General features: G+C 24.7%; 4 protein-coding genes across 4 annotated transcripts; 3 read left to right on the forward strand and 1 right to left on the reverse strand.

The window, feature by feature from the left end:
* Nucleotides 1-210: 210 nt before the first annotated feature.
* Nucleotides 211-2602, forward strand: OCT59_005873 (uncharacterized protein; the record flags this gene model as incomplete). Its single annotated transcript, XM_066140903.1, has 6 exons — nt 211-1362; nt 1451-1653; nt 1727-1959; nt 2068-2346; nt 2415-2457; nt 2527-2602. 6 exons carry the CDS (start codon nt 211-213, stop codon nt 2600-2602), a joined length of 1986 nt encoding a protein of 661 aa, XP_065997746.1.
* A 914-nt stretch (nt 2603-3516) lies between these two features.
* OCT59_005874 (uncharacterized protein) lies at nt 3517-4371 on the reverse strand (the record flags this gene model as incomplete). The annotated part of the gene is made up of 2 exons (XM_066140904.1): nt 3517-3809; nt 3915-4371. 2 exons carry the CDS (start codon nt 4369-4371, stop codon nt 3517-3519), a joined length of 750 nt encoding a protein of 249 aa, XP_065997747.1.
* Nucleotides 4372-6219: 1848 nt separating this feature from the next.
* Nucleotides 6220-6465, forward strand: OCT59_005875 (uncharacterized protein; the record flags this gene model as incomplete). Its single annotated transcript, XM_066140905.1, has 1 exon — nt 6220-6465. One exon carries the CDS (start codon nt 6220-6222, stop codon nt 6463-6465), a length of 246 nt encoding a protein of 81 aa, XP_065997748.1.
* Nucleotides 6466-10487: 4022 nt separating this feature from the next.
* OCT59_005876 (uncharacterized protein) lies at nt 10488-11682 on the forward strand (the record flags this gene model as incomplete). Its single annotated transcript, XM_025323427.2, has 3 exons — nt 10488-10610; nt 10680-11560; nt 11625-11682. 3 exons carry the CDS (start codon nt 10488-10490, stop codon nt 11680-11682), a joined length of 1062 nt encoding a protein of 353 aa, XP_025183938.2.
* Between the last annotated feature and the right edge of the window lie 1224 nt (nt 11683-12906).

Here is a 12906-nt window from a genome sequence, read left to right on the forward strand (position 1 = left end):
CTAACGGATTTACCCTTCGATAAAGTTCTTCCAAATGACATACGAACTTTCTGAAATTCCATGCATATTGGTAAAAAAATTCTTAGAAATACGTTTTAGAAAGTTCTTTCTTTTAAATTTCCGAAATAATGAATCATCGAAAAAAACTATATATATATTGTAAAAATTTCTAATTATTCATCAGTATTTACTTATATATAATATTATAAAATGGAGCTTACAAATGATGATTCTTTTGATCCGACGCCAAAATTAAAATCTAGTCCTGTCCCGATTTCATTTATTTCATTCAATATCAATGATAAAAATTGTATTCGTTGCGATGATATATATACTGTGACATCATATACTGGGACATTACAACAAGATCGACAAAAATACTGCAAAAAATGTTTATCGGGTTACCTTACTAATATAACTGATAAAAATATATATTTGGATGTGTATATATTTACAAGGAACTTAGAATGTAATGAACATGAAATAAGTAGGACAAAAGAACCACAAAATATTCAAGAATGCTGTAGAAATTGCTTAGAAATATTATGCTTTAAACAAATGCCCAATTATCGTTATAAAAATTTAAATATTGTAAAAAAGAATAATAATTTAATCAATAATTTGATTATTAGTGAAAAAAATTGTAAATTATGTGGAAAGGCATTCCATAAAACAAATGACAATTTTACATTATGTTCAGATTGTTATCTAATTTCTTCCGAATATATAGAATTAACTTTGACTAAAAAATCTATACCAATTATTTATTTACCATGGTGGTATAATTTACCTAATTGTGGAGCTTGTTATTCAAAATTAAAATTTACATCAGACTGTCAAAAGTATTGTGAAAATTGTCTTATATTTTATACCGGATGTAGATATTGTTTAACAACAAATGTTATTTTTGGCGTTACAAATCAATCAAAATGTAAAAAGTGTAAAAGAGTATCATCAATAATTTTTGATATAGAAAAATTTAGAAGCGGAAATAGCGATTTAGATGATTTTCTTGTTAATTTAAGACTTGAAATTCACAATCGATTGGAAATAACTACATTTACTGAAAAAATAAAAAATATTGACAGTTACTTTAACCCAAATACATTATTTAGTTCTATTTATGGTATTTTTAATGATATTAAAGCAGAAATTTTGATGGAATGGATACCATATTCTCAATTTACAAATGTAAAAGAAATAGCAAAGGGAGGATTTGGTATTATATATCAAGCGACTTGGTTAGATGGTTCAATAGATAATGAAGAAGTTCGTATTGGAAGGGAAAGAAGAAATAATGAAACTGTCATATTAAAAAAGTTTAATAATTCTCAAGGAATTAGTAAATATTTTTTAAATGAGGTAAATATAGTAAATTGTATTTAAATTATTTACTATGATTACAAAGTAAATAGTTTGTTTTTAACCTTTTTAATCTTAAAATTTATAGTTAAAATCAAATCAATATTGCTATCAAGTTAAACATCATATTATTAGAACGTATGGCTTTACAAAAGATCCTAAATTTGGTGATTATATCTTAGTTATGCAATATGCATCAGAAGGAGATTTACATAATATTTTACGAAAGAAATTTACAGAAATTACATGGGATAAACAAAAATTAGCTATTTTATGGCAAATTTCAGAAGGGTATTTATATTAGTATTTTTATTGTATTTATTTACAATAATTTCTAATATATTGATTAATTTTTTTATTTTAGACTTGAAACTATTCATAAATCAGAATTTATACATCGAGATTTTCATAGTGGAAACATATTATCCAATTTATCAAATGGAAAAAGACATCAATGGCAAATTGGAGATCTAGGATTATCACAATCTGTAAATAATGCACAATCAAACAACGAAATATATGGAGTGATACCATATGTTGCACCAGAAATATTTAAAGGTTCTGCATTTTCTAAAGAATCTGATATTTATTGCATGGGTATGATTATGTGGGAACTTACGACGGGTTGTAAACCTTTTTCTAATGTTGGGCATGATATTAATCTGATTTATAAAATTCTTGATGGAGACCGTCCTGAAATTACAGAAGATACGCCTGAATGTTACGCAGAATTAATGAAAAGATGTTGGCATTCTGATCCCACAAAAAGACCACTTATAACGGAAATTCGTAAAACTTTTGGTCAATGGTTTTTTACAAATAAAAGTATAGGAATATTCAAACAAGCTGAAACAAAAAGAAAAGAGTTAATAAAATCGAAGAAACTTGGTCCTGAGTTTAATGGAAAAACTCATCCAAGTGCTATATATACAAGCAGATCATTAAGACCTTTTATTTCCAGTTGTTCATCAATTTTTTCAAAAGGTATGCAATAATAGGTAAAATAAATGTGATTAAGTCCTTGGATTAATATATCAAATTTTTTTTTATAGATTATAATTCGATAGAACTAGAGCTTGACATAGATATTAAAAGGTATTTAAGGTTTAAAATTTTTAGTCCATTATTATATAACTTAAATTCAAATAATTTGAATATTATTAGCTCAAACATACTCGGAACAAAGCGGAATATTGAAGAATTAGAAATCAATTCTTATGGAAATAGTGGTATATATTAATTTGACTAATTGTTATCAATATTGAGTTTATATTTATTTAATTCTTATACATTTTTAATTTAAAAAAAAATAAAAAAATAGGAAAGCACATTAAAAATTAAATCCACTTAATAAAAGGTTTCTCTCACAGACCGTTAAGTGTAAACGATAATGATGAGATATGAACCTGGGGAAAAAATCCGAGAATAAATATTCTTCGTATATAATTTTATTTCTTTTTTTTTTGCATTTTTAATGTACGCTATGCGATAAGAGATATCATTAAATGTGTATAACGATAATTGGATATTAATATTACTTACAAAGCATAAAAATATGGTGTATTAAATATTTATTTTTATTTTTAATAAACTTTAGTCAAGTACGAAGCTGAAACACTTTTTGCTTCAGATTCACGGTATTTTAATGAACTTTTATCATAAAATCAAAATTCTTAATAACGTGGCGCAAACATTATGCGCTACATTTTTGACGCAGCAAGACCATTTTGTTGAGTCACGTGTTCTAACGTTTATATTGCGTGATGATCACGCAGCGTTAATAATTCTTGAATCAGTTGAATACTCTACCCAAGAAAATTTATAACGATTTATTAAATAATAAAGTACTATTACATCATCGATTGTCTATTAACTGAACGTGAGAAATTTTTAACAATTAAATCATGTGATATTATTTATTCTGTTTTTTTTAGTCGAACGCTCAAACATTGTTAACCAAAATACAATCTATTTTATTATACACTCAAATTGTTATGAAAGAAATAAAAAATTTAATCTTTAAATTACAATAAACTTTTTAACAAATTATATAGAAATTTTATACATATATTATGTATAATTCATTAATCCTATAAAATATTCGTTATTCTTATTATAATACATTGTACCTTACATATGAATAAAATAATGAAATTAAAGTATTAATGGGCAAGAAAAGTAACCTTTTAGTGCTTCCAAATTATTACCAAAGACTTTATTTAAAATCACATCCGGTACTGCAAATTTATCCATCCAACTTTTATATTCCTTAATCATATTTTTACCACATTCCCCACAATAACCCACCAATTCCATAGGAATTTGAATACGAGTTCCATCTTTCTTATAAACGTATTGTTGATCATATGAAAATTGTACATTTCCTTCAGGAATTTCTTGTTTTAACCAATCAACTAATGGTTTAATAGCTTCAATACCGCATAATTCTAAAATTATATTAAATTTTTTAAATAAATAATTGTCGTAAAATAATAATACTTTTTTTTTTTAAAAAAAAAACAAAATTATTAAATTGTAAATTTTGAACTTACCACCCCCCGAGGATTTATGGCATATAGAATTATGTTCAGGTACGGAAAAATAATAAAAAAGTATAGTGGCGTAGGAGGAGACAACAGTATGATCAAGTGACGAAGGATTTGCGCTCCAATCAATGTAAATTGTTAATTCATTGGCACATTTTTCCTCAACTTTTTGCCATATTTTTTTTCCCTCTTCGTAACTGCATGAGAAGTCCAGTGAACATAAGTTCGTAATGACTTCATTATAGGCAGTTAAATTATACTTTAGGAAAAATGAACTATGTTCTATCTCACTAAATAAACTATCATAGAAACCACATCCTGATGGATCTCTTCCAAAATCCCAGACTTCGTTTTGACATTCATTACAAAGGGAAACACCAAAATGTTCTTCACACGTTAATTTAGCGTTAACATTGACAACATTGACAATTAATAAGGCAACGAAAAAAATAAGAAATTTCATTTTTGATTAAAAATTATTTTTTTTATAAATGGAATATTATAAAATATTAGAAAGGTGAGAAAGGTGAATATTTAGGAATGAAAAAATTTGACGGATATTTATATTTATTCGGAATGTTATGAAAATCAATATTACCGTCAAAAAAAAAAAAAAAAATGAAAAAAAAATGAAAAAAATGAAAAAATAAAAATAGAAATTGATGAGAACAACGTACAAAAAGTCAGCCACAATTATTATAGTCAATCAATATGATTTATCCATAATTGGAAATTTTATTAAGAGGAAAAACAAAATGCATGAATTATTCGCATAAACTGTATAATGGCTTTAATTGAAAAATTCTCAGATTAACATGGTTATTATTTACAAAAAATCAGGTTAAAAGGGGGCGTGCATTATACATAAATCCATTTTTGTCGAAATAAAAAGATAATCGTTATCATAATTTATATTGGATGACCAAATTTTTTAAACGAAAAAAGTTGATCAATTATATTTTTTTTTTCATATAAATCATTCCATATATAAACAATTTCTATATTTGGTACTTTTCTAATAGATTAATTACGGTTGCACATTAAATTACACTAGATATAAAGATATTTATAACTATACTAACTATACCTAGAAATATCAGATTTATTTATAGATTCAAATCATTCAATTCGATCAAATATGATCTAAAGACGTTTGATTATATGATGTTTATGTACAGCATAAAGCCATAAACCTTGATAATTTATTGCACATGAAATTCATAATAGTGATACCTTACTTTTATGTGGCTTTTAACAGTTTAGATCAAGTTGACAAAAACCGAGTCTGCAATATTTATGGGTACTTACTACTATTTTTGATTTTTATACAGAGAAGAGATTTTTTAAAATAATGGAAAGATGTTTGGATCTTGATAATGATAAAAGACCAACAGCCGAATGACTTATTAATCATGCACTTCATTTAAAATACTAATAGACAGTTTTTAAACACACAATGATGTAAGCTGTAAACTTTTGATATGCAATCTTTAGGACAAAAGATATTTTCATTTAGTCAATTTCAAATAATGACATCATATAACATTTGTCATTTTTGTCGCTTGTCGCTTTAAAATTAAAGATGAATTTGAAGTTAAATTAAATAAATAGTTTTGGCCAAAATTACTTTATGTAAAGTATTTACTGATATACTGCAAATAGCCGTGATATTCTATACATTTAAAATAATTACATATAGGTAATCCTCGAGAAGGAAACAAAAAAAGGAAATAATTAGAACTGGAGATAATTCATTTATTATAATTTGTCTTAAATCATACTTAGTAACGCCATTATGATCTATGTTGAAAATCAATTAGTTGATAGGAAATATTTGAACTAAAATTGCAAAGATCTTCATAAATACTGTTTTACCTAACCTGAATTTATTTAAGGTTCTTCTGGGAAGATAATTTCATGATCACTTCTCTGTGTGATTTTTATTGTTTATCGTTTGAAAAAAAGCGTCAAAATCCTGAAAATAAAATAAAATAAAATCGAATTTTGAAATTTTCTAAATGTAAAAAGAAAAGATCTACGCCGCATAAGTTTCCAAAAAAAGAAATTATTGACATATTTGTATTCCCAAAACTTCCTTTTTTAGAAAGTTATGCGGTGTAAATCTTTTTCAATTTCGAAAAATCCGAAATTTCAAATTTCAAACTTTATTATTATAAAAGGAAATAATATTTCATTATAACAATATAAGTATAATCATTATATGATTTTTTCTAAAATTATCTTAATTCACGAATAATGATTTTGCTAAATTAAATTTCACCTCGAATGTATATCTTTTCTTATTATGAACATGCAATTAGGTCGTGAAAATATTGGAATAATATCAAAAAATGCGATTACTATAGTTCACAAATTGACTATCGAAAAATTTATTGCGAATTTATCAGATAACTTTAAGAAAATGACGATTAGTGATAAGGATATTTTTACGTCTATAAATACAGGAACTAGTGGTAAAGGTGGTAATAATAACAAAAAGGATAAGAAAAGTAAAAAAAAAGTAGATAGTTTTGTTAAGCTAAGCATAGTTAAATAGATTGTTTTTTTTTAGACTAGTCAAAAATATTATATTAGTTAATGTATGTTATTTTGGTTTGTATACTTTATTTAGGTGACGCTTAGGTCGCTTAGCGTCAAAATTGTGGTCCCGTGATTTTTCGCAGGGTCACAATACTAATAAATAGATTTTTTTTTATAAAAAAAAATGTACATATGTATTTATTAATTCAAATCTTCTATCAAATTTATTAAGACTAATTAATATTAAAGAAAAATATTTTGAAAGACCGGAATAAAATAATAGATAAATTATAATAGGAATGTTAAACTTAAGAAGTATGTAACTTATTTGAAATACTATTGATACTATTATATTTTGGAATATCCTTTGTAAATGGATTAAGTAATCAAGAAGTATAACGTTGATCGATTATTTCCTATAGCTGATAGATAAAAGATTTGATAATTTATTTTACTATATTTTCTGCTTCATCAAATTGCTTTTTAATTTCTTCATTTTCATATAAAATAAACAATCTCAATAATTCTTCTATTTCAATAACACTTGGTCGATTATATGGATTTGAATCCCAACATATTTTCATCGTCAATAGTATTTCTTTGTACTTAATTTTTATATTTTATTTATTTTTTATATTTTATATTTAATGTATGAAATAAACTGGTTTCGTAACCTTTTCATAACATAGTTGTATAAATGATCTTTAATTGATTTTTTCTTAAAATATAGTTAAGGATATGTAAACTTGATACTATTTATCTGCGCCACATCTCTGCCAATACTTGTAAGTTGTAACGTCTGGATTTTCTGCTTAAATGAGTATATAACAAAATGTAAAATAACTGCGAAATTTATTCCTTCATATATTGAAAAGACATCTAGTGGCTAAACCTTTTTTTATTCATATAACAATATTAATTAATATTCGTTATTATTAATATTGTTTACTTCAATGATTCTTGTTTATTAGAATAATTAACAAACCAAAGATAGTTAGTTCGAAACAGAATAAGCGTTGTGTAACAAGTAATAATTTTCTATTATAATAATAGTTTTATTTTATTTCTGTTTGTTTCTTTTAAACACATCTGTGATTTTAATCTATTTTACAGTATATTGTTCCATGTGATTGTTTTTGGCAAGCAAAGTCTTTCTTCATAATTATTCTTCTATTTGGTACATGTCACAATTTCAAAAATAATGCAGTAAATATGATTAGGAAATAAAAATTATTAAAAATAAATGGATTTTTCTAAGGTGATGATCACCGGTAACTGAAATTATGACAATCGACCAGCATTAAAAAAAATATAGTTCCGGTAAAAATTGATAATTCTGGCCAACGATGATGATCACCCCGGTGATTTGAAAGTAAAAACCTTAAATAAATATATTGATAGATTATAAATAAATATTTTAAAAAATTTAGTTATGCTTGCACCATACATTCCATCAATTTATACAAATTCCATTACGAGTTACGACCTGCATTTCTTAATTTCCTTTTGCTATTATCCCAAATACTGACTCTTAATAATAAGTAAAAAAAAAATCACACATATTGGAAAAGCTAAGAAATTATTTGTAATTTCTATAAAAGAATAAATACATTAAAATAATATTTAAGGTTCCTAGTTAATTAAATTATGATGTTAAACAATTTAAAAATTAATTATAATTTTAAAACTTTATCGCGCTTTTCAGAATTGTACTACCCATGCAAATAATAAAATTAGCATAATTCTGAAAAGCGCGATAAATATTAGTTAAATTGATTATTTATTTCATTTTCATAACCTTATACTATTATATATTATTAATCAACTCTGTTAAAATGTACGCAGAACAATTTTGTGTTCAGTTACTGTTTGACAAATATTGGGCGTAACTTCCTATACAGTTGCTAGTAACACTAGATTTATTATCTTATTTAAAAATTTAAGTGTAACGTGAACAAATTTTATCATGAAATTGCGTAATTTGTTTAACATCACTTATGCTGATCACCAGTAAATAATTTTTTTCTATTAAATAATCTTTATTTTTTTTTTAAAAAACAAAATTTTTCAGAATCATGTCATCTCAAGACGATTTTGTATGCAAATATTGCGGTAAAATATATGCAGATAGAGAGCAGAAATGGTGCAAGCCATGCCAAATAGATAATTTAAGAAATAATTTTAAAAACTGGACCAGTGGAAACGAAAAAATTGATGAATTAATTCAAGAAATGCAATTAAAAATCAGTCATTATGAGGATAATATGGTTGAATGGATACCATATAATCAATTTAAAGACATCAAAGAAATAGGCAGAGATGATTTCACTGCATTGTATTCAGCAATATGGATTGATGGTCCATTGTTATATAATCAATATGGTAATGAAAAGGAATGGATAAAGGAACCTAATGTAAAAGTTTCTTTAAAGTGTTTATATAATTCACAAAATATCACCAATGAATTTTTAAATGAGGTATGAAAATTTAAATTCTTTGTAATTTAATTTTTAAAGTAGTACTTTTATTAAAATTACTTTTCATGTATATAAAACGTGTTTTATTAACAGGTTAATTCATATCCTATTAATTATGAAATAAGTATTATTAATAATATTCCTACAATATATGGAATAACCCAAAATCCAGAAACAAAAGATTATATTCTGGTATTTAAAGATGGTTATTGTGAATACTGTGGCAAAATATATACAAATATAGATAAAGAAATTTGTATATGTTACATGAAAAATGATTGGGCCAGCGGAAATGAACAAATTGATGAATTCATCCAAGAAATGCAATTAGTAAATATTGGTAACCATTTTACATTTTTTGAATGGATACCTTATATCCAGTTTAATAGTATTAAACAAATAGGCAAAGATGATTCTACTACATTGTTATATTCAGCAATATGGATGGATGGGCCATTAAAATATACATATGATGAAAAGTTATGGAAAAGAGTGCCTAATGAGAAAGTTATTTTAAAGTGTTTATATAATTCACAAAATCATATTATCAATGAATTTTTAAATGAGGTATGAAATTCTACTTTTTTTTGTAATTCAATAATTTCTTCTGTAATTTAATTTGAAAATATTTGTTTACTATAATAATATATATATTTTTTAACAGGCTAAATTACATATTAATAAACATAATATAATATATGATATAATATATGGAATAACTCAAAATCCAGATACAAATGATTATATTATGGTACTTCGAGATAATTATTGCAAATACTGTAGCAAAATATATACATATGAACGTGAAAAATGGTGTACGCCATGTCAAATAAATATTTTAAAACAAAATTTTACAAGCTGGACCAGTGGAAATGAAAAAATTGATGAACTGATTCAAGAAATGCAATTGAATATCAATTATTATGGTAATGTGATAGTTGAGTGGATAGCCTATAACCAGTTTATTGAAATTAAAGAATTGAACAAGGATAGTTCTGGTACACTATATTCAGCAATATGGATGGATGGTCCATTAAAATATGATTCTTCTAAAATAAAGTGGGAAAGAGTGCCCAATAAAGAAGTTATTTTGAAATTTCAATCACAAAATATTATCAATAAATTTTTAAATGAGGTATAAAATTTTAATTTTGTGTAACTTAATTTGAGTACTTCAATAACATTTTATATATTTATGTTTTAACAGATTAAATCATATACTTTTAATAATTATTATAATTATGGAATATATGGAATATCCCAAGATCCAGTTATAAAAGATTATATTATAGTGTCACATATAGATAATTATTGTAAAACCTGTGGTGAGATATATATATGTAGGAGAAGATGGTGTATGTTATGTCAAGTAAATATTTTAAAAGAAAATTTTGCAAAGTGGACTAGTGGAAATGAAAAAATTGATAATTTTATTCAAGAAATGCAATTAAAAATTAATAAGTTTGATGATACAATAGTTGAATGGATACCATATAACCAGTTTAATTATATTAAAGAAATAGGAAAAGGTGGGTTTGCCACAGTATATTCAGCAATATGGATGGATGGTCCATTAATATATGACTATGATGATGAAAAGGAATATGAAAGGAAACCTAATGAAGAAGTTGCTTTAAAATGTTTAAATAATTCACAAAATATTACTGATGAATTTTTAAGTGAGGTATGAATTTTTTCCTTTAATTAACTAGTAATCTTCTACAATATAATAACTTTTTATTATTTTTATTAGATTAAAAATTACTCTATTAAAAATAATGAAAATATTCTTCAAATATATGGAATATCACAAAATCCAAATACAAAAGATTATATTATGGTTCTTCAATATGCAGAGAGTGGAAATTTTGATAATTATATTAATGATATTATAAATTGGTTTTGGTTTGAAAAATTGATAGCATTGGGCAATATTATTAAAGGTCTAAAAAAAATTCATGAAAATAAAATGGTTCACCGTGATTTCCATACTGGAAATATATTAACTTCATCTAGCCTTACCTTAAGATATGCACTTTCTGGCAATACTTCAAGTTTTATATATATTTCAGATATGGGATTATGTGGAGAAGTTAGTAATACAGATGAAAAAAAAATTTATGGAGTTATGCCTTTTGTAGCACCTGAAGTATTGAAAGGAAATCCTTATACTCAAGCAGCAGATATATATAGTTTTGGTATGATTATGTATTTTATAGCAACTACAAAACAACCTTTTGCCAATTGTGCACATGATAATATTTTAGCATTAAATATATGCAATGGAATTAGACCTGAAATAAATGAAAAGGAAGCTCCAAAATGTTATATTGATTTAATGAAAAGATGTTGGGATTCAAATCCGGCTAATAGACCAAGTGCTATTGAAATAAGTGAATTGGTTGAATTATTTGATAAATCTTGCGATGGAACAAATGATGAGAAGATTGGAAAACAATTTGTTGAAGCAGAAGAATATAGAAAAGCAAATCTTTTATCAATTAAAAATGGCAAATTAACTACTCAACATCCACAAGCTTATTATAATTCTCGACTTCTTAATCCATTTACCAAAGATCTTTCAAAATATGACAATATTAATAATAATTCGGTAGAAATTATTGATTTTATGAAGTATGTTATATCCATTTTTTTTTTTTACTTACGAGATATATGTTAAGTATTAATTATTTTGTAGGATATCAATAGAAGATGAAAGTAAAGATAAACAGTCAGAAGAAAAATCAAAAGTTTAGAATAATGGTTTAAATATGAATTATTTATATACATTTGTAGTATGTCGGACTACCTATATATGTGTAAGATCACCGCTCATTATGTCTCACTTTATAAATAAGCAAGATAAAAATAGAATAGTTAACAGTTATGATACTTTGATAACAGAATGGTATAACAAGTATCACAAAGTTATTTTTTTGCTTCAAATTTACAATGATTTCCATTTCTTAGTTATATTTATATATTTGAACATTAAATATTCTTTTATTTGATATAGTTTTTGTTCAACATTGATTATAGAGTATATGTAAGTTTTTATTTTACATAAATAAAATCAGTTTGTAATTGAACGATATAAATATGACTCGTCAAAAGTTTTCACCTTAATATCTATTTAATTATCATATAAAATTGTAATGTGATTACTTAATATTCAGAAAAACGTGACGATTACTTTTTCATAACTACGTCTCAACTCTCAAGTAAGAAGTAAACAAATCTTTTTAATGTGCATTGAAGTCCATTTATTTTTATTTATCATTAACAATTTTAAATTCTGGAAAAGTTACTGAATCTGATTTATAAAGTTGAGCTGTTGAAATATTTATTATTAAATATATACTATATTTGAAGCTGGCAAAGAGTAAAAGAATTTTTCAAAATTAAAAAGAATTGCGATCTCATTGCTTTCAGTTATTAAATGTTCAAAGATTAGGTTTTACTTCCAGTATTCCAGTCCGAAGCCCAAGTTTAAGAACTGATCCTAAAGAAAAAAAAAACAAAAAGGAACGTTAGCAACGTTCCCAAATCAAGAAAAAACCAACTTCCCACTTACATTTCAATATTCCAGTACTAGTAGTTAAGACCATTTTTTGCATAGGCATGATTTTATTTTGTCATACATCATCCTGGAGACCTTTATTATCAGAAAAGAGATGATGAGATACTTTACATCTAATAATTTATTTATACGTCGTTTGTTATCATATTTAATTATTTTCATAGTTAAAAATTTTTCATTTAACTATAGTATCGTAATGTTGAAATTAAGAAGAGATGTTAAAGAGAAAAAATTAACTTCTAATTAGATCAAAGCAATAGATTATCTAGATGATTTTTTTATTTTGATCTGGTTAAAAATTTATTACATTACAACAATATTCAAAACTTAATTTGGGAGATAGATTTTTGTTAATTTTTTTTCCTTTTTCCATAATAGTACATATAGGTTGCGCTACTTT

Source organism: Rhizophagus irregularis, chromosome 14 (genome assembly GCF_026210795.1).
Source record: "Rhizophagus irregularis chromosome 14, complete sequence".
NCBI classification, from domain to species: Eukaryota; Fungi; Glomeromycota; class Glomeromycetes; order Glomerales; family Glomeraceae; genus Rhizophagus; species Rhizophagus irregularis.